Source organism: Pundamilia nyererei, unplaced genomic scaffold (assembly GCF_000239375.1).
Source record: "Pundamilia nyererei isolate P.nyererei 1_Seehausen unplaced genomic scaffold, PunNye1.0 scaffold00221, whole genome shotgun sequence".
NCBI classification, from domain to species: Eukaryota; Metazoa; Chordata; class Actinopteri; order Cichliformes; family Cichlidae; genus Pundamilia; species Pundamilia nyererei.
In genome coordinates, this window is record NW_005187622.1 from 16,966 (window position 1) to 38,410 (window position 21,445).

Sequence of the window (21,445 nt, forward strand, 5' to 3'; positions counted from 1 at the left end):
TTTTGACCTCCACCTCTGGCTCGACCCCACCCTCTCTCTGGATCTTTGGGTTTTTCTGCCTTCATCATCATGATGATGATGATCACCACCACCACCACCACCATCATTATCCAATGTCCAGTCTACATCTCTCCCCAGCAGGGATGTCGAACTCATAGCTGCTCCCTGTCAGTGTGAGAAGTTTAACTGAACATGAGAAAGTTTTTCCACACGATGAAAAAAATGCCGTCGCAGGAAGTGAAAGAAATCTGTCAGCGCGACTGTTTGAGCTTAAACTGAGAAATGTGTAAAATTACAGCAAAGCTCTGTAATTTTAACACAGAAAGTTCCTGTTCATTCACAGTGAAAGTTTTTATTCATTTATAATTTTTCATTTTCCAAAGACATCCAGCGGGCCGGATCAAAGACTTTCCCGAGCCAGATCTGGCCCTTGCACCTTACGTTTGACACCCTTGCTTTTACTCATTGAAAACAAAGACGGGATTCAAATCATTTACACTGAGCTCACAGCACTAATGTTGGCAGGAAAACACAGCCTGAAAGGTCAAAGTTCATCTGAACACCTCTGTGTGCTCATCTCCTTTGGTTCTCCAGAAGTCCGAGCAGCAGATCTCCTGCTGTGTCAGGTGTGACCGAGTCACAGGAGATTGGAAATGCCTCTTCCTGTTACTACACCTCCCAGCTCGCTGTTGACGGTTTCTGCTGTGAGCAGTCCAAACACCCCCGCCACCATATTTTATTTTTTTAATTAAATTGAATCATCGTCAGCCTTTCCCGCCTGGCTGCGAGCTACTTCACGTGGAGTGAGCAGCAGGTGATGATGTGGAGAGTCTGCGTTGCTTGGTAACAGATAAAAGCTGCACAAAGGACCACCTCCCACGCCGCACTCTGATTGGCAGCTGCTCGGCGACCCGTTCGCACACAGACGGCGTCCTTGAGACCAAAGCACACACAGACACACACTGAGCAGCTGTTGTTGAGTTTTTATTGAATGAGTGAAACGTCTACAGAGATGAGGCCTCGCAGGAACAAATCCAGCTGCTTACAGACAAACATCCAGATGTTTTTTCCTCTCTGTACATTCGGTGAGATATGTTCTGAGAAATGAGGCCCGGCAAACCCCCCCCCACCAAAAATAAATCAAGAGTCAAATCAAACCCACGCAGGTCCTCATCACACCTGAAGCACACCTGAAACTCCCTCCTCCTCTTTGTGTGAAGGGCTCTTCTGTTCTACTAAAACTGCCGGTCTCAATCAATTTCAATCAAAAATGACGTAAATTATTAATATTGATGATTATGATTATTATTTACATCCAGCTCAGAGACGAGGAGGATCGGTGATTTCTGACTGCCGTCATGTTAAATGATTCAGCTTTATTCTGCGTCAGCACTCAAGCCATTTATTAACAGATGACTTTATTTATGTACACTTTTTTTTTTAAACTTTTTTTCCTCTCACAAGTTTCACAAATTATAATTTTCAGATTTTCTCAGATTTGTTTTGGCAGAATTCTCTTTTGAGTTTTTAATTCATTAAAATATTTTCTCAGGCTGTCATTTCCATTTTTCTCAGATATTTTTGACCAATGATTTTAATATAATTCTTTTATAACAATTTTCCCACAGAGCTGCGATGGATTTGTAAAGGTGCATTTCACTAAAACGCGCTGGAGCGCCAGTGGAGGCCATGCTAAACTCACTCCTGTAAAACAGGAGCATGACGCGTTCCCGGCTTTTCCAAAATATCGGAATATAACAGATCTGTCTTAAGTTCAACCGGCCGAGGAGGCTCGAGTCATTTTTCCAGAATTAGGAGCTTCAGCTCAGAAACTCAGTTTTAATAAAGCAGAACCTTCAACTCTTTCCCTCCACTGCCTCCACACCTCCACTCTCGCTCCGCCCCCTCCCACCTGGATAGTTAAAGCCTAAGTCTATGTTATAAAAAAAAAAACAAAAAAACATCACATTGAAAAGAGGGAACAATTAAAATATACATATATTATAAATGTAAATACTCGCTCGGCGGAGCTCAGTCACACTATCATTGGCATAAGAAAGGATGGGGGTGTGTGTGTGTGTGTGTGTGTGTGTGTGTGTGTGTGTGTGTGTGTGTGTGTGTGTGTGGGCACGAACACAGCGTTTGAATGAGCGTCACTTCCTCCCCGGACCAAAGAAGAAAAAAGAAGAAAAAGAGGTGTGGCTGATACGAAGGTGTGGCATCAAGTACCAGCTGCCTCCTGATTGGAGGCATCGAGCGGCGCTGAGACTTTTCCTGTTCAGTCTGGATCTACGATATTTAACCGATGATGTAATAAATAAAGCGCGGCGAGTCGCTCGGACTGAACGGCCTCGTCTGCCGCTCGTGACAGAGGGAGGAGGGAGGGGAGGAAAGGAAAGGAGGCAGGGAAGGAGAGAAGGAGGGAGAGGAGGGGGAGGGTCTAGGCCTGAGCGTTGGTGCCGTTCTTGTCCGGGGGTCCGGTGCTCGCCGGCAGGTTGTTGAGGGAGGGCGGGGCCTCGTGCTGCTTGCTGTCGCGACGCGGCGGCATCCTCTCGTTGATGCGGTCCAGCCCTCGCGCCTCCTCGAAGCTCTGGATCTTGTGCTGCGGGTTGAAGCCTTGAATGGCTGCGAGGAAACAGGAAGAGGTTAGACACGAGGAGACGTCAAGCACAGCCGGGTCAGAAGGTCACCGCCAGCGCTGGATGCCGCCGTCCAGCTTTACTTTAAAATGTATTTTCAATGTCTGCACGTAATGCTAATATTTTATGACACATTTCAACGATTTCTCCTAAAAATAAATATCTGGTGAAAAAAAAATCATGTTATTGTGTAAAAAAACTTTCCAGTTTTAAGAAATATTTTAAAATAATTTTGAGATTTTTCTTTAAAATTTCAGTAAAATACTTCTATTACTTTTAACAAATTCCATTTAATTTATAAAATAAATTGTCAAAAATGTAAAGAAAACATTTAATCAAAATTATTTTCAGCAATATTTTTGTACTTTAAGGATATTTCTAATTAGTAATATATAATTATGGCAATTATGTTATTATTTAGATATTTTATTATTTACCATTTAACATTTTACATTTTAGTAACAAATTAGTATTTTACTACAGTATTTTATTAGCGTGTAACATCATTAAAAACATTTCACTTTTTATTTTAGAACTTGTGTGTGAACTTTTGCTGTCCTGCTGGCTCGTTTCTGACCCGCTGCACAAACAGTCACTTTTAAAAACACGAAGAGAAGGTGAGGAAACTTACTTGAAACAGGACAAAGACAGCATGAAGACAAAGAAACAGGTGATCAATAATCAGCTCTCACATTAGCTCATAAAAGGTTCAGGTTGAACATTAGACACCAACAGCACAGACATATTTCAGAGTGGGTGAACACAGACAGTCACACAGAGAGTCGGAGGGTCGGTTGCATACCTCGTGCCTCTTCTGCCTCTACGGTGGCTGTGTAAGCGTGAGTAGAAGTGCCATGCCAAAAAACCAATGGAGAGAGAGTGGGAACGTTATATATCAATGCATTCAGTCAGTCACGTTATCAGTCCTGTTAACATGGAGTCAATCATCATACAACCCCACCCACCCCCCACCACCCCACCATCCTGACCACAGAGTCCGAGATTAGAGCACAGCTAACATCTTCATTGGGTTTATGGGGGTCTGTCGGAAACCGCAAAGACAAACCACCCGCGCCCGACTCTACCGTCATATCAAAGTGACGATTTTGGCGTCTAAACGTGACGCAGCTCCCAATCGGTCCTGATTCAGTGGTGCAAAGTTCATGCCGCCAACTCCGACCTACCCTGCTCTGAAGTAAGACCCGCTGGTTAGTCTGACCCTGGTGATGATGGTTTTTACCAGGGGGACAAAAGGTCGAGGTTCAGGCGACTACTTTTACATTTAATATGAATTCACCTCCATAAATACAGACGTTATACATATAACCTGGAATATTGCCACAAGCTGCAGCTGATGAAGTGATCTACATGACCAGATCGGACCAGGAGTGTGGGTGAAGTTTTCAGGCTTTGTAATAATAAGTATAATTAGCCATTAATCCATGAAAATAAGTAAATGCAGTTTGATATGTGCTTGCTCTCCCTGCAGCCGTTCGTCTTTGAAGGCCAGTGTGCTGCAGAGATGTGCACAGGTTGGTCCGTCACAGGAGAATTGAGGACACTCGACATTTCCACCAGGCTACGTGCTGATGAGGCGGGGGCAGTTTCTCGGCGGTTAGTCTCTCGGTGTGAGTGCAGGCATGGGGCGGTTAGTGTTAGCTGGACTCTGGGTTAGTGTTTGGTGGGATGCTCCGCTGCGCTCGCACTCACCGCTCTGCAGAGTCCGCCGACCGCCGGACAAAACACCGAGGGGCAGCGTCCCCGTCGGGGTCAGCCCCTTCAGCTGCAGTACGCTCTCGTTCTCCTCTCTGTCGACACACAAACACAACATCATTAGAGAGTGTCAGCTGATCGTGTCACCGATGAGGCACAGTTAACTTCAAAAGCCTCCAGACAGGAAGTCTAAATATGACGGCGTGATGTTTTCAGAGACAGCACAGATGGGAGGAGGAGGTCACTGCTGCACAACAAACCTGAAAGAAGAAACAAGGACTCCTCCTGACCAGGTTCACCAACATTCTACCAGATTAGCTCTCCAGATTATTGTTTATGATATAACCAGAGCTCAAAGCTCCACACAACCTTTCATAGCCTCCTGTGTGTTTCCTGTGTGCCAACACAGCAGAAACTAGGAACAAAGCACGTTTGTAGAGCTCCAGCTTGGGAGCCTTTTTAAGCTCTGCTTAGGTGGAGGTACTCTTTATTAGCAACCACACTGAGATGCAAACACATGCAAACCTCTTTCTCAGTTTTCTGAGGAAAGCTTGTTCCTCTCCACCAGGAGACAAGTTTAGTCTTTTACTGCAGATGACGGGATTTGCAAAAATAACTGAAACATGAAGTGATTTTCATAAAGACATAAAAGCTGAAAGACGTGGTCAATCACTGGCCTGCTGCAATTTTTTTATTCACCCTTCTAATAAATAAATAATAAATAATAAAGGTGCTGCTCTATCCAGACAACACACGGCTATTTGTTCCTACTCGGCTGATGTCAGTTCTCTAAAGAAGTCAGGGTTGAATTCATCTGTGGCTGAACTAAATGTTTAGTTCTACTAAATTACTCAAACTGTACAACAAACTGATTTGTTCAAACATAATATTTGTTTAGGTCAAACCCGAGTAACTGAAGCCAAGTCTAAATACCAGGCAAACACACCCTCGTTTGTGTTGGTTAGGTGTGAAAAAAATCCCACCTTATCAGTCCGACTTTGTCCAAACCACACCGACTTTTCGCCTGATTATAGCCAAAGCCAATCAGAATTCAGAACGCTTCTGGTACCAAAGACTGTCCATTTCCCAACATGTCTAAATATTCATGTGCAGATATCTGTTAAACCTGTTAGTTTAGAAAGCATTAATGAGCTTCTGTTAGCAGCAGGTCCAATGAAACGCTGCTGAGCTGTTCAGATTCCCATACACGGGCCAATATACATCTGGTTAACTGGTTTAAACTTGACCTGTTTTTTCAGGCTTTTGTTCTTTGCACGTGTCTGTATCTGTGGTTTTATATCATATCTGATATCCTGGGTGTGGGACCGTTTCATTTGATTTTATTATAGTCCTAATTTTCATTTTATGATTTGCACTTCAGTAAAAAGACACCAAGCTGTAATGAAACAAAGTTGTCGGTTGAAGAAGTGAGTGCAAACAGAAGTAGAACTAAACTGCTGATAGAGATCAACTCAGTCATAAAGACGGACTGAAGATAAGGAGCCTGCGATGCTTTCCTGAGCCTTAAAATAACAGCAAGACATTTTCTGAAGAGGAGCAGTCACACTTTAAGGACAAATTATTCTGACACACTTACACAGAATCAAAGGAGGACAAATGTAAACGACTGAGAAACTCATTAGCCTTAAATCCAAGTGGAGCAAAACTCTCAGTACCGTGCTCCAACAACCTCTTTATTCCACATTTTAGAGTGACGATTAAAAAAAGAAAGAAAGAAATCGTACAGAAAAAGGACTTAAACCGTCTCCTGCTTCTAAACATGGCCCTGATGTTAAAGAGTCTCATTGCAGTATAAACTTCACCCAAACCTTCAGGAATATAAAACACACCTGAGCACGGAGAAGACGCGAGCCATCTTTCCAATCGCCCGGATCTTGTTCCTGATCACCTCCTTCCTGACAGCCGGAGCGCCACCTGAGGAGCAGAATGGAAAAAGTCTTGAAAAGTTTGGTGGCATTTGAAATGAAGAACTCGATCTATACTGCGGAAGCTTGTCAGGGTCGACGAAACGTTCGTAAGGATATCAAGATGCGAGTCTGACTGTTTTTAGAAATTGAGGCAGAACTGGATTTAACCAAGACATCTGCAGAACACAGTGAGAAAAACCTCAGAGCCAAGCAGCTGGGTCGGAGAATTCAACCGTGTGAACCAGCCTTAAATCAGAAATAAGTAACTTGTGCACAGAAATAACAAATACACAGACTTTAAAAAAGTCACATGCATAGAAAAATACACCGAATGTGCAGACTAGTTATGACCTGATGGGAACTTCTAACTACCACATAATAATTTGAGCAGAGGAAAAGTATATTTTTAAGCAAACAAATTGGTCTAAAATTTCACAAATTCAGTGAACCGTCACACGAGAAAACAGATGATGCACAGACATATTTAAACCCAATGAACCCGAGCACGTCACCCATGCAGCGAGTTTTCAGTAAGTTTAAAGCATTATGACACATTTATAGTTCAAGTTGTTTCTCCCAGGGGTGTCAAACATAAGGCCCAGGGGCCGGAAGCGCCCTAGAAAAGTAGCTGTCTTTGGTAAATGTGATTGAGGGAATACATTTTGGACTTTTAACAGTTAAAAACATTTTCTTTCAATCTCAGTTTGCTGCAGTAAATTTGATCCAGTTTATTTTCCCGAGTTTTTTTTAAATTTAATTCCAGAGCTCATCATTCAAAAATACCCAACAGGCTCCTCTTTTTTCATCATTCCCCGTCCACACAAGTAAAGACTATTTAAAAATAGTTTCCTCAGATTCTTGAGCTTCAGGCCGACACTGATCGAGCTGTCGGAGTGGATTCACAGTTCTGCCCATTTCCTGCTCCAGGTTTTTATTCCTGAACACTCGTAGAGCAGCTTTGTATGCACAATTCAGAATAATGCTTCTGTATCTGATCCTGAGCCTCAGCTCACTCTGAAACAAGCTTTTTTTAGCTCATCTTCCTTTAAGGAAACCATGTTCTGATTGTCGGCCCTGGTAAACAAAACTTTGACTCTCTGTGACATCACAAAGATCCAAGACTAGAGGAAGCTGTGATAACCTGAGTGTTTAATGCACACGCACACAGCTCGATGTCGTCTTCCTTTCAGAGACCTGCTGAAGTGTTCTGAGCATTAATGATTAATTCAGAGGATGAATGATAATCTGAGCTGACCTGTAACTCTGACGGAATAAAACATTTATTTCTTCCCGAATCAGTAAGACTGTAAACCCCACAGCAGGTATCTCCTTCATCTTCCTCATAACCGTCTCATTGTTAGCAGAGATTATCACAGTAATAATCAGCGAACCACAGAGGAGGCGGGGCTAATAGCGACTGCGCTCTCGCAGTTATGAGCCAAACTCGTTCTAACAGCTGCCGCCACACATCGACTTCCCTCAGGGTTTCACTTCCTCCCTGGGCCCCAACGCATCTGATTCATTTACATTCAGTGCTAAGCACCCGCTGCAGGTCGCCATGGCAACACGCCAGATACTACTGACAATTTTTTTTTTTTTTTAAGGCTTCTCTGACTCGCCGGCCTCCACAGTTAGCCTGTCAGCAGCTAATAAAACACCCCAGAGCACCATCTGGCTGGCACACAGCACTTCCAGTGAAGCTGATCTAAACCAGAACATCTCAGCCCTGCTCTCTATGACATCACAGAGATCCAAAAGTAGGGGAAAAAAGGGGTAAACTGGGTGTTCAGAGCAGTGTGCATGCTGAGCTTTGGGCTCAGAGAGATTACTGAACACAGACTGAGCTCATGATTAGATATTTTACCATGAAAGTCCCACTGGAACAGCAGAGACATGGATCAGATCCACTTTACATCAGCTCGACTGTAAGAAAACTAAAGCTTTCAGCACAGAGTCGTGTTTTTATCACCGCCATCAGAGGTCAGTGTCGTGTGTTCAAGGATAGTCTGATATCCTGTCTCACTGCTGCGAGCTGCACTTTATCTAAGAAAACCGCACAGAATTCACTGTGAAGACAGTGAAAATAAAACGTGTGAACCTGCTGCAGGAGGTATGTGCGACACCCTCGTGACCATGTGAACCTAACATGGCAAGAAATGCAAAGGTGCCAAACTGCCGTCCGTGCAGGCCGAGCCTTACTGAGCATGTGTGGAAACTAAATGGGTGTGGCTAAAGGCGTTCTTACCCTCGCCCGTGTCGTCGGCTTCGGATAGGAGCTCGTCATCGGAGCAAATGTTCAGCACGTTCACCAGCATCTCCGTCACTGTTTCAGAGGACACACACAGCGGCATGTCTGATTGGTTATCACAGAATGCAAACTTTAGAAAGATCCTCCCTCCTCTTTGACCCTCACCTTTCTCTCCAACGAAGGGCAGAGACCAGGTGAAGACATCCATGAAGTTGGGCAGCCAGTAAGGGTGAGGGGAGCAGTTAAACTGCCGAATGTTCATCACGTTGTTCTCGTATTTCAGCACCGCCGCTGAGGACCACACACACACACACACACACACTCATTATCTTGACTCCATCAGCCTGCCTCCTGCTGCCATGGTTTCCCTCCTCCTCTGGTCCTCTTACCTTTGTTGTTGTACACATCCAGGTAGTTGGGAGCCGAGAAGATTGTGATTAAAGAAGGAAACCCCGTCGTCTGACTTTTCCTGTACATTCGATACCTGCCGGAGAAAAATGGACGGTGCTTTAAAAACACTGCACTTCCTCTAAAATCCACGAGGGGCAGGCCGCACACACACACGGTCATGAAAACACACTTTTGTTTATAAACAGCCGTAATGAACTCACCCAGCGTCCTGAGCTTCATGTGCTCGTATTACAGACAGCAGGTTATTGTTCATCAGAAAGTCACAGACTGCCGGGTAACTGAAACACACACACAACAAGAAGAAGAGTTTTAAAGAACGGCTTTTACAAGACACACACAGATGGAGGTGATCTCACTGAACGTGATGAGCATCAGAACCGCCTCCTCCAACCCACCGCAGTTACCATGACAGCTAAGAGGGCTGCTCAAACTCGAGTATGACAAGCGATGCTGAAAGCGCTAAAATTAGGATTAATTAAGGTCGGGGCTTTACACGGGGGGGGGGGATCAGATCCTCACAGAAATGCCAGCTCACTTCAGAAAATCATACCCCCCACACACACACACACACACACACACACACTTCCTGAGTTTTTTTCTTTAATCCACACTCACTCAAGCAAAAGCAAAGCCCAGAAATGAATCCCCTTCATCACTTGACTAAAGTTCAAGGAGATGATTCATTCAGCAAACCACACATTAAAGAAGATGGAGGCGCCTTCATGAAGCTCAGTCTGCATGGGTCAGGTGTGCAGGTGATGTCACACAATCATCACTTAAACCAGAGTTTAAGCCTGAGCCTGAGGCCACCAGCATCATGCAGCCCGAGGCTTACAGTTGAGGAACATTTCAATTTATTTTTGTATAACACCAAATCACAACAGCAGCTACCTCAGGGAGCTTAATAAAGACCCCACAGTTATCACATGACACCCTTTGAGCAAACGCTTGGCGACATTTGAGAGAAAAAACTCCCATTTAACAGGATGAAACCTCCAGCAGAGGTCACAGATGCTTCGCGTCAGGAAGTGCAAGAAAACATTCTGTCTTAAAAACTGCAGGGAGCTATCGGTTTACTTTAATAAAGGATACACTTCCTGTATCTGTGATTGATAGGAGCAGACTTTTATTGAGCAACGTTTAAAAAAAAACCAGAACAAAAAAAAAAAAAACCCCAGACCTTTTTTCTGACCCTAAAAATAGAGACGGGAAGTAAACTTCTGATGCTGCTGCCTCTGTTCTTGAATTATTTCACGTTAAAATCGATGCAGCGTCACATTTTTCTCTCACTGTATATGTGGCCTCCACCCTAAGTAAGGCCGTCTTTACTTCCTGTAGTGGTGTGGGTCAGTGTGGATCCTCCCAGTCAGTCATGTCCAGTGATGGGTCTGAGGCGCCGTCTGAAGCGACCCAGATGCTCGCTCAGGTTTGTGTGTGCTGACTCGGTAATAAAGGCCAGACGGCCACAAACATGCTCGCTGTAATGAGTTCTGTAAATGTCGAGCTACTGAAACAAACTAATGGTGGATAAAAGAGGCTTAGGAGCAGCTTTCGTCGCCCTGTGACTTCCGAGCAGTGTCAACGCTGCAGATTCAGCTTAACTATTAAGACAGAGCAGGGAATGCTAATATTTATTTTCAGTATCTGTGTGACAGCGGATTTAACGGCACTCACTTATCCACAGATAAGCCATTGTTTGTAAAAGCTTTAATCAGCTCGGATTAACAGAGCGCTCTGCTTTTTGGTGCTCGGGCGGCAGCAGCGTGGCTTGTACCTGTAGAAATAAGAGCATCCTCTGACACTGTTGTGGCAGAAGTGTTCCTGGGTCTTCTCTGAGCCGTAGTCCTCGCCCGGGTCTGACCACAGCAGGTCGCACATTGGCCCGAATGCCGGAGGCTCCTTAAACCGGTCCAGCTGGAAAAAACAGGAAAATTTCAGATAATTTAAACTCTAAAAGAGAATGTGTCTGTGAGGTTCTCAGTCATCCAGGTCATCGTAGTCAAAGGAGCTTGCAAAGAAAAGCGTCTGGACTTCTTTAAGTTGCTTGAAGACGTTTCACCTCTCATCCGAGAAGCTTCTTCAGTTCTAAGGTCAAATGGTGGAGAGTCCCAGATATAAACCTAGTGGGAGTATCCCCCCCCACAGAGGGACAAAAGGACCCCTGATGATCCTCTAATCGCCTGAGCCAAGGTGTGAAACTGGGTGTGGGTCCCAATCAGCCAGAGTTTCGGGTGAGCTCATTGTGAAACCTCTCTAAAAGAGAATGTGTTTATAAACCACCACCAAGAAGAGTAAATCGTTTCCAGCTCTGATTCTTCGCCTGCCGGCTCTTCTAATATCTTGATGCATTCTCAATCATCCAGGTAAGTAAATCCCAAAAGGCTGATTCTGTTCATCTGGACGTAGAGTTTTCAGTGGGAGAAATGTTTTGTCACTCATCACTCATTAAGGATCAAGGAACTGACCTCACAGCCCCATTGTTCCTTCAGTGGGCTGGTTTCAGTCATTATGCAAATGTACTGTTTATAAGATTGGGGAAACCTGCAGTCAGCTGAGACTGAAGAAGTCACTTGGATGAGTGACGAAAGCTTCTCCCACTAAAAACGCCACGTCCAGATGAACAGAATCAGCCTTTTGGGACAAGAGCCAAACTCTCTCTCAATAACTCTCTCACTCTTCCTAAGGCCCTCCTCCCTAAAAGCACACTTTCTTCTGATTGGCTGACCCCAGTAAGCCAGCCATGGGCCAGCACATGTCGTAAACAGAGAAGTCAGTGAAGTCAGATTCAGGCTTGTGGTTTATAAACATTTACAAACATTTACGTTATTATTAGAAACCGATGAAAAATGCAAAACTTCAGACTATCAGTGACGTGCCTACTGAAGACTCTGGCTGTCAGCCCTTCGTGATGTAACACATCTCACCTTTCGTATGTCATCCAGGCAGGTGATCTCAGGGCTTAGACCTCCGTGCACACACAGGAACTGCTGGTTGAGGAGGGCGGCCAGAGGCAGGCAGTCAAACGCCTCCATGCAGGCATCGTATACACGCTCAGAGTACTTTATCTTACCTGGAAACGCACACACACCAAGGTCAGCTGCAGTCAGATAAGCGGTCTCTGATGCTGGTGTGTGAGGACAAACACTTACACTCCTGCTTGAAGGTGAAGTACTCTGTGAGATGTCGGCACTCGTGGTTGCCTCTGAGGAGGAAGAGGGTGTTGGGATGGTTGACCTTCAGGGCCCACAGGTACAGTACACACTGCAGTAACACACACACACACACACACAGGGATAATCGTGAGAAACACCATCACCTGACTCCACGTGAACAGTTCTCTAAGACTGATGGAGTTAACCGCTCCTGGGTCCAAATTCTCCTTCAGTTAAACAGTCCAGCTGTTGTTGTGAGTGATGTGAGATTTTAAGGTGGGGAGAGCAACACCGTCATGGTGAAAATAAAGCACAAACATAAAAGGTTCACGCTGAATGTGACATAATAATCAGGATGATAACGTTGGATTATCATTCCCGGTTCACCGCCATGACTGAAGGTGGAGGCCGGCAGAGGAGGAGGTCTGCAGGCTGTGAGATGACTAACAGCAGCCCGACGCTGTGAGATGATCCGCCGCTGTTTACTGACTCTGACAGATTCATTAATTATGGGGGATTAGTCGATGCCATTATTGATCGCTACAGGCCGGGGCCAACAGTCCTCGAGCAGAAACTCTCGGTGCAGAGGGAATACGAGTATCATGGAGAAACCTTCAGCTCCATCAGGGAAAGAGCTGCTGAAGCACTGACATGCAGTAAACCGGCAGCTGACGGACGTCATCCTCAACCTCCAAACAAACCCACGGATCCTTTCAGCTGCCACTCACTCCTGTGCTTTTGTGCACCACCTGTTTCAATTTAATGTTTTTTCTGCTCTGAAGGCGTCGAGCTGTTCAACTGAGCCGAGCGCAGAGGAAGACGAGAAGAATAACCAGTGTTGGAGTCGGGCTGCGTGCACGCTGTCATTCCTACATGCAATTATGTAACTTCATGGCGCTGGTAAAGCCACGGCTTGTGTCAGACATGGGTGACTTTACGCTCGTGTTCCCTTTGTTAGTAAAAGAGCAGCGGCACGCTTCACCATTCAGCCTTTGAAAGATGAGACTGGAGAGAACAGCAGGAAAACAGCAAGACAAAATAAAACTACACAACCTCAAAGAGAGGAGACGACCTCAAGAATTTCTGGTTTGTGGCTAAAAAGTGAAGATTTTTAGCAGTAAATGAGATTCCTCTTAGTTTATGGATAATCGGCAAAACTGTCTTTTCTCCAGAGAGCAAACAGTTTGTGCATCAGTCTGCAAACATGTTTATTTGTGCTACAACGTTTTAACACGGGGGCCGACTCACTGCTGCCTGTGCTGGACGTCACAGGAACTGAAGCATGCGGTGCTGCCATGATCATGTGGTATGACTAAACACTCAGATTTGAGCTGCAGTTAAAACTTCTGAGAGACTTTTTCTGCCCAATTAAATGTCTGAAAAGGTCAAAAAACACAAAAGACATTAGAGCAATCAGCTGATTCAGCCGTGACTCAGAGTCGGGACACGCAGCACGCCGTTCGGTCTGCGGCTGTTGAGTCGTCTGGAAAACGAGTCTTTATGAAGACAAATGACCTCTAAACTAACAGAGTTCAGTCAAGCATCTGCTGCTGCAAACTGAGTGTGACTTTGAAACAGGACGATGACACACGGCGTCTCTGAGGTCCAGGCAGAGCTGAGGAGGAGGAGGAGCAGCTCCAGGATGTCCACTAATCCCAAACAAGGAAGCACGACGGCAGCCATACAAATGTCAGCAGCTCCATGCCAGAAGACGCCCGGTGCTCCCTCTGATGGGGCGCAGCTGGAGTTTGAGTTTATGTGTTTGTGTAAGTGTGTGTGTCTAGCAGGGTGTGTTTGTGTGGAAGAGTGGGTGTGGCAGTCAGGGCGGCGAGGGGGCAAACAGTGTGCCTTTTATTACCCATGACTATTTAAAGATGCCCTGCAGAGCCGTGCGGGCCGAGTCTCCAAATGTCACGCCAGGATTTCTGTACCAACACATCCTGACAACTCCAACACAATAAACAAGACAACTCCGAGCTCTGCACACACTCCCACAACACCCAGGGAGGCTGAAGACGCACAGCAAACCTGGACGGGTATAAGTACGCAGGAGCTAATGAATAAATGAGAGAAAGCCCCAACTGCCAACTAATACCCACAAAACAACCCAAAAAAGATTCAAGACAAGCACAAAAGAAAGACCGAAAACAAGAGCCAAAAAAGGAAGAAAACAACCCGAAGACAAACAAAGTGACCCAAAAAACAAAAAAATAATGAAAAAGAGACAAAACAAGAGCACAAAAAGTATAAAAAGGCAACAAATGACATTTCTTTCCTGTGCCGAGGAAGCTACAGACACGCACCTCGATGCTGAAGTAGCCTCGGTCTACGTAGTCCCCGAGGAACAGGTAACGGGTGGTGCTGGGGGACCCACCCACCTCGAAGAGCTTCATCAGGTCGAAGAACTGACCGTGGACATCTCCGCACACTGCACATACAAACACAACAAGCTCAGCGTTACTACAGCCGCTTTCAGACACAGGCTGAGCTGAGAGGAGGATGATTATGAGCTGTCGCTCATGCAAAGCTGTAACATTAGCGTTAGCAGACCGTGTTCTTTCATCATTAACAAAGAGGAAAACATGCTGGTGATAAATTCTCAGCTGACATCTTTAAATGTCTCTGCACTTCGCTGACATACCGAGTGGGCGGGGTCAAGGCGAGGCTTTACCTGTGATGGGGGCTTCCACCTCAAGCATGCATTTCTCCTGCCGGAGGATGGCGGCACCCTCGTTGATGATCCGCAGGGCCGTCTCCTCCTCCAGCCGACCCTCCTTTACCAGATGGGCCTTGAGCACCTCCAAACTGGGCCTCCCGTCCACGTACAGCTCTTTGACCGTCAGGCGGTCTCCAGGAGGATACGGCACGGCTGCAGAGAGATGAAAGAGAGAAGGGACACGGTTACACTGTGACCTCATACAGAACACACAAAACCTTCACCCTTTAGTTTAAAGGGGCTCCATGCTGTTGTTCAGGGACAGAATTTATACTTTTTAATGATGATATTTAATGATATTGAACAGGAACTCGTATTCCTGTCCTGCTGACAGGTGATCGCTTGCTGTAATCTTTAATAAAGGTTGGTCCCCTGTTCGGGTGTTTTCTGGCTGTTTTTGTGCTGTAACATTCCCACGCTCAGATAACGCCTCGTTAGGAATGCTCTTATCATCAGCGAGGTCACGACGTGCCTTTGCAGCACACCTGAGATCACCCGGGTACCCGCGGCTTTGTTTGCAAAGAGCAGGCCCGCTGACTTCAAATCCAAGCTTATCCAGGTCACACCTCAGAGCCAACCACGCAGGCCCACAGGCAGATCAGCGTCGGTGAGGTGTCCGCGGCATGTCGGGGCTCGTCCTGAACACAAAGCAGCAGAGTGTGGCGGCGCGGCCCAGCCCTGCAGGAAATACCAAGCAGCTTATTTCAAGAAAACCCGTCGCTGCTCACAGACTCCAGCAGGCAGGGCCGAGCTTCTACACCCACGGTTACTAACGTTCCTTAAAGGTGTTTGGACCAACGCTGTAAAACCGCTGCTGTAACAACTGTTACTGAGCAGCTGAGCCCGAGCAGATGCACTGCAGCAGAATCACAGTTAAAGAATATATAAAATATATAAAGGCAGGAGGAGACGGACACATGACATGACTGTCTGCTCTCACCTGCACGGTCCAGCTCATGTGATACATTTATGACCTGTGTCTGTCTACATGAACTCAGTGACGGTGCAGTCAGACAGGCGGGTCAGTGTGCGCTGTGATTGGTCACAAACATGTATTTTGTGTTTTTATCACCTTTCCCCGCCACACCGGCTCCGACCGCCCAGTTCACCTGCTGTGAGGTCAGAGGCTGTTTGGTCACCTGACTGCTGCGGTGACATAAACACGGTGATGCACCGAGAGGAAGGTCTAAGAAGACGGGAGCAATCACGCAGACACTGAATATTCCTGAACACTCGCTCCTGGCACGGCGCTCTAGTTCAGCACGCAGCTCTGAAACCAAACCAGGCCGCACGTGTTCAGCCAATCACGTCGCAGCTCCTCGTGAACTGGTTCATCGAAGTAAAAGCAGCTGCGAGTCCCCACCAGACAAATTTATCTGCCCGACAACTCGGAAGTGAGAGTGGAGTGTGTGAAGAGAGAGAGAGAAAAACAAAACCACGATTGTGAAAAGGAGGTGTTGCCGACCGCTGCAGGAAGCGGTATTCAAATAACCATCAGCAGGAGGGACACAGGAAGAGTGAAACTGCTCAGACGCTTAGTAAACTCAGCCGCCGCCGCCCCGCACTTTGTTTGCTGTTGAAGCCACGCGGCTGCCTGCCAGTCAAACATAAGCAAAGCAGCGAGCCGGCCCAGCACAGATGGCCGCTTGTTTCTGTCTGTGCAGCCAGCGAGCAAACACCAGCAGGACACACAGAATCAGACCTGAGTGCAAAGAAACTTCACTTAAACAAGCAACAGCAACGACAGAACCCACGGACTGAAGCCCACATGCCAAACATGGAAGACCCCCCTTCCCTTATTTTTTTTAATTTATTTATTTTTGGGGGGGGGGGGGGGGTCAGTGCTGTCTATGGACTGGTCTGAGGCCAAACCATCACAGCTTCAGTCTGAGCCTCACATTAACGCCGCCATGCAAACATCTGCACGGACGAGAATGACAACTCGTTAGATAAGAAGCTCATTTTCATCTTGTTTGCATATATATGAACTCACAGCTTCCTGCAGCCGACGCAGCCATCGATAACGAGCAACGTTAACGTGACCGACAGAGAAAAGGAACTGCTCAGGAAAAACCCCCACACAGCCGAATAACCCAAACTGACTCATCCACACAAGTTGGAGCAGGTCGGGCTGACAGCTTCACATTACTGTTAATAACCTGCAGTTGTGTGTGTGTTACTTTCAGTCTTGCCTCGAGTTCATACTTGAACACCTCTGCACGACTTCACGCATCTACCACAAACCGAGGTCAAACGTTAGCGCCTGTTAGCTTCAGCGTCACACCTGAGGAGCAGCTCTGTCATCACCTGGATGGTTACCACCTCCTTCCCATCCTCCCTCTGCTCCACTCTGCGTGTGAGGAGGTGCACCCACAGCAAGGCTAAGAGCAGCGAAAGGAGAAACTAACGTGAAGTCTCTCATACTGAGCTCCAATCACACCATAAATACCTAAATACCTGTCTAACTTCATGTGACCCTTAAAGTGCTGCAGATGTGCACCTTTTTGACTGCACAACGCCCGAATGTACAGGGTGAGGGTTGGCGTGTACCCCTGAGCGGGACAGGCCCCAGACGGCACTCCGTGCTCGGGCCCACCCCAAAAAGTCGTAACACCTTAACCACCTTAACAGATCAGCATTTTCCTTCCTTTTGATGTTGGATGGAATAACCATAAGATTATAGGCTTTGGAGACCGTGCTGACCCGATTCTCTGTGGGTGGAGTGGACGGGGTCCAGGGTGGAGCTCCATCACAGAGGCCAGGACAGCAGAGCAATCCTGCTGCATCCTCCAGCCCGGCTCCATCAATCATGAATGAGGACAGAATCATTACACATGCCGAGCGAGGCAGACGGCCCGACTGATTCGATTACCATCGGTAACTAAACCAAAAGGCCAGAACACACATGCACGCGCACACACACAGGGTTCAACAGGAAGCTGCAGATTGGGCTGCTGTGATGAACTACAGCCATCAGCAGCAAGCTGCTCAGCCTGAAGTAATTACATAATTCAATCGAGCTGATTCAGGGCTGCAAACAACACGTGGAAACATCCCAAAGAAAATTCCCAGAATCCAAGTAGGAGCTGTTCTCTGTGACCATTCCCAAAACAAACAGCAACCAGGTTGTCATCAGAGAAAACCAACAGTGAGGCTGAGTGCTCAGGGCAGCTTATCAGAAGGATAAGGTTCTGGACTTTCAAAAACGAACTGATAAACTCTTAGAGTGGATCTGGAAATCCATCCAGATATTCCTGGAAGAGTTGTTGTGTTGGTGCTCACAGATAAACAATCAAAGGTGATTCTGAGCAGGTAAATCCAATCAGAGTCGGCCGTATCGGCTTCCTGAGCGGCGGCACCGGCATTAAGGAGGTCTGTGTAATGACCAGTGGCCCTCCTAAGCTTCTCAAACCCGGTGAGCATATCAAACATGACCCCACCTGCTGCTTCACCTGACACCGCAACGACTCAGAGAGAAAGCAGTTTTATTCTCCAGCAACCACCAAACTGGGCTCCAGCGATGGCCCATCTGTGCAGTGCTCCTGATCAATCAGCATACATTAGCCGGCCTAACAGTCAAGTCTAAAACACGCTAAAAACGCTCAAATTCATTGATGCTTGGAGCAGCAGGAAGTTATTTTAGGCTTCAGTGATTCAACAGGAACCAGAGTTCACAACCCAACGCTGCCCGTTTGGAGACACAACTCCTAATAGCTTCATTACTTCCTGTTTCATCATGAAGAAATGATAACGACATTGAACTTAATAATTTTATTCATCTACTGTGTAATAAGCAGGTCTTATAAAACAGTAGATGTTGGTGAGGAGCAGTGTCTCTCAGACTCATGAGCCTTCTGCAGATGAAAAGTTCTGTTTAAATCTAACCGGATAATTTCATTGATGGCTAAAGTGGGCAATAACAACTTTTTAAGGTGCCATCAAAAACTCCAAAAATAAAACAAAAGCAGAAGTAAAGAAAGACACTATCCACCACCATTTTAATATTATTAATATTGTTTCCTGATTGATAATAATAATAATAACCATGTGGTTATACACTGTGAAATCGCCAGAATCATAGCATAACATAACTAAATAATTTGTGAAATTAAATGGCAGAACATTTCAAATATAAACTACACCAAGCTAAGCACTAATGATACAATAAAAAACTAAAATATAAATGAAAAAAAATCCAAAATAAAGATGAACTGAATTATAAAACGTAAAAAATAAAATAAAAATATTTTCATTAAATTATAATAAATTAAATTCAATTGATAGGTCTTTAAATGTGGGGTGTGTGTGCAGGGGTTCGGAGAGCCTGTGATGCTGAGCAGGAGGTTGCCTCCGGGCTCGGATGGGCTCGTCTCGGGGGTGTTTGTTCTGCAGAGCGGTGAAGCACCAGCTGCTGCCTCTCTGAGAGCTCTGAACACCGCAGAGAAAAACCGCAGCAGCAGAACGTGGCTCAGTCCTCCACACAAACCTCAATTTCAAACTCATTTTCCATAAACACACACAGCGGGGCAGATTCGGGGGCGGGGGGTTGACGAGGCCAGTTTATTCACCCCTGAACCATTACGAGGCCAGCTGCCTGCCGCACACGGGGCGGTGTATACCCGCGGACAGGATCCAGGTATCCGCGGCGTCGTGCGGACTTTCCGCGTGAACCCAAGCATCGAGCGTGGCTTGACGGCGGGCTCTCACACCGCACACCTACATCTGGAGCTCAGGGCTGCTAAGCTAAAAGGCTAAGTTGTTAGCTGCCGCGGCATCGATTAGCGGGCTGATTGATTGGCCGGACTGCCTGTTTCCCCCTGCCTGGTGGAAGAGGCGTTAAAGCGGGCAGCTCGGGGAGAAATCACCGCTAACTGCGGCTCTGACATCCAGCTGCTCACATTTAGCGAAGCCATTAGCCCCGACACCCGTCAACTTCCTGCCCCAGGAACGCGCTCTAAAGCCGGACAATCACGTACCTTTGACGGGCCGCTCCGTGGTGGAGAGTTTGCTCTGGTCTTTGGCCGACATGCTCCCTCCCTGCGGGCTGCGGGCCGGAAAACAGGAGAAATTCCGAACTAAACTGGACCGATTCTTCCTGAGGAGCTAGCAGGCTAGCTGGAGCGAGCTAGCCGCGCTAGCTGGTGGTGGGGCTGGGAGCGGCGGCGGCAGCGCGTCCCTCCGCGTATAGGGCAAGCGAACCGAGTCGAGCTGGAGTCAGACCTGACCAGGGTAGGGAAGAGGGAGCGAGGGCGTCCGTTTCACCGACAAACCGGAGCCTCTCCGCTCTGCCCTACTCCTCTCTGCGATGCGGTGATGCCGACCCGCGGTCCAGGCAGGAAGCGGCCCGGGCAGCAGCGCCGATCTCTGGCTTCAGCAGCACCGAGCGGCGCGGCGGATCATGTCTCGGCTTTATCCCGTTATTCTCGGACAAGGTGCATCTGTTCCAGGCCGCTGCGCTTCAGTTTTTTCCTGTCGTGATCCGATGTGTCGCCCAGACCCTCTGTCGGATTACAATAATCCGCCGCAAGCGGATTTCCTACAACATGGCTCAGCGCGGGCGGGGGGTTGTGGGTAATGTAGTATTAAAGCGGTATGAATGCGCCTCCTTCAGAGCCCACTCAGCGCGTGCACCGCACTGTCAATGGAAAATAACTGCATAAATAAAAACTCTGCTGTCTACGGTGTGAATAGATAAAGTAAAAATACACAATGTACGGAAAATAATAATAATCTCTAATAAAAGTACGGATAAAAAATTACAGATACATTAATAAAAAAATACACCCTACGGAAAAATTTAAGAAATAAAATTAAATAATAAACACACTATGGAAAATAAAAAAGTTTGAGTAAAAAATAATATTAAATAAACACTGTCTGTGGGGCAAAATAAATTAAAATGCAATGTCTTTGGGATAAAATTAAAAATAAACAAATGAAAAAAGGGGGAAAATTAATTAAAATAAGCGTAATATAAAATAAGGAGCCCGAGCCGAAAAGTTTCTCTGACACTGTCTTGGAAAAATGTTTAATTACATACACTGTTTACGAAGAAAAATATTATCCTTAAAAACCACAGTTTCATTGTGACAAAAATAATATTAGTCTTTAACAAACAGTGAACTCTAAAGAATGGTTTCTTGGTGTTTATTCTAAACTTCGTTCTCAACGTTTAAAGTTTTCATTCTCATTTCAATAAAATAAAGCGAAAAACAAGGAAGTGTCTGATTTAAACGCACTCACAGTAATACTTAAAAGTGCTGCGATTACATGCTGTTACACGCTGAATATGATAGCACACTCAGCAGATCTGAAATACGTCACAAAGAGCCACGTGTGCTTCACTGTCACCTGTTGTTGGATAAAAACATTTAAAATTGTTGGATCTTTTTTTTTAAATTAAGTTCGGCACCTGCTCTGCAGCACGGTCTTATTTTCCTCACGATGACGATGAAGAGGCCACCTGGTTTCTGACGTCACGTGCTGTATTTGTTGGATGGATTTTGCGCAGCACAGAGCTGAAGCCAAACACCACAGCGCCTCCGTGTGGTCACTGTAGGTAATGCCAGCAGTGACCACACGGCGTCCCTTAATGAGCTGAAGGTCTCAGGGCAGGACGTCTCAGGTGATCCTGAGCT

At 46.3% G+C, this 21,445-nt stretch overlaps 1 protein-coding gene across 3 annotated transcripts; it reads right to left on the reverse strand.

Moving 5' to 3' along the window:
* Positions 1-968: 968 nt before the first annotated feature.
* Positions 969-20,385, reverse strand: LOC102194384 (serine/threonine-protein phosphatase 2B catalytic subunit gamma isoform-like). 3 transcript variants are annotated; one of them, XM_005748392.1, is made up of 14 exons: positions 19,784-20,385; positions 14,763-14,960; positions 14,395-14,519; positions 12,089-12,200; positions 11,864-12,009; positions 10,714-10,853; positions 9,140-9,217; positions 8,918-9,012; positions 8,694-8,819; positions 8,526-8,603; positions 6,203-6,287; positions 4,350-4,447; positions 3,442-3,468; positions 969-2,616 (listed from the first exon to the last, which is right to left on the reverse strand). In XM_005748392.1, the coding sequence occupies exons 1-14, from the start codon at positions 19,833-19,835 to the stop codon at positions 2,441-2,443; spliced, it is 1,536 nt and encodes a 511-aa protein (XP_005748449.1). In that variant the 5' UTR covers positions 19,836-20,385; the 3' UTR covers positions 969-2,440. The 3 variants fall into 3 exon arrangements, with proteins under 3 accessions (XP_005748449.1, XP_005748450.1, XP_005748451.1); XM_005748393.2 differs by having other exon boundaries at positions 969-2,625; XM_005748394.1 differs by lacking the exon at positions 3,442-3,468 and having other exon boundaries at positions 969-2,625.
* Positions 20,386-21,445: the final 1,060 nt, after the last annotated feature.

Coding starts and splice junctions, on each gene's coding strand:
- LOC102194384 (XM_005748393.2), bottom strand. CDS start 19,835: ATGTCGGCCAAAGACCAGAGCAAACTCTCCACCACGGAGCGGCCCGTC. Junction 14,520..14,762: donor GGTGGAAGCCCCCATCACAG/GTAAAGCCTCGC, acceptor TTGTATGTGCAG/TGTGCGGAGATGTCCACGGT. Junction 9,013..9,139: donor CATGAAGCTCAGGACGCTGG/GTGAGTTCATTA, acceptor TTTCTCCGGCAG/GTATCGAATGTACAGGAAAA.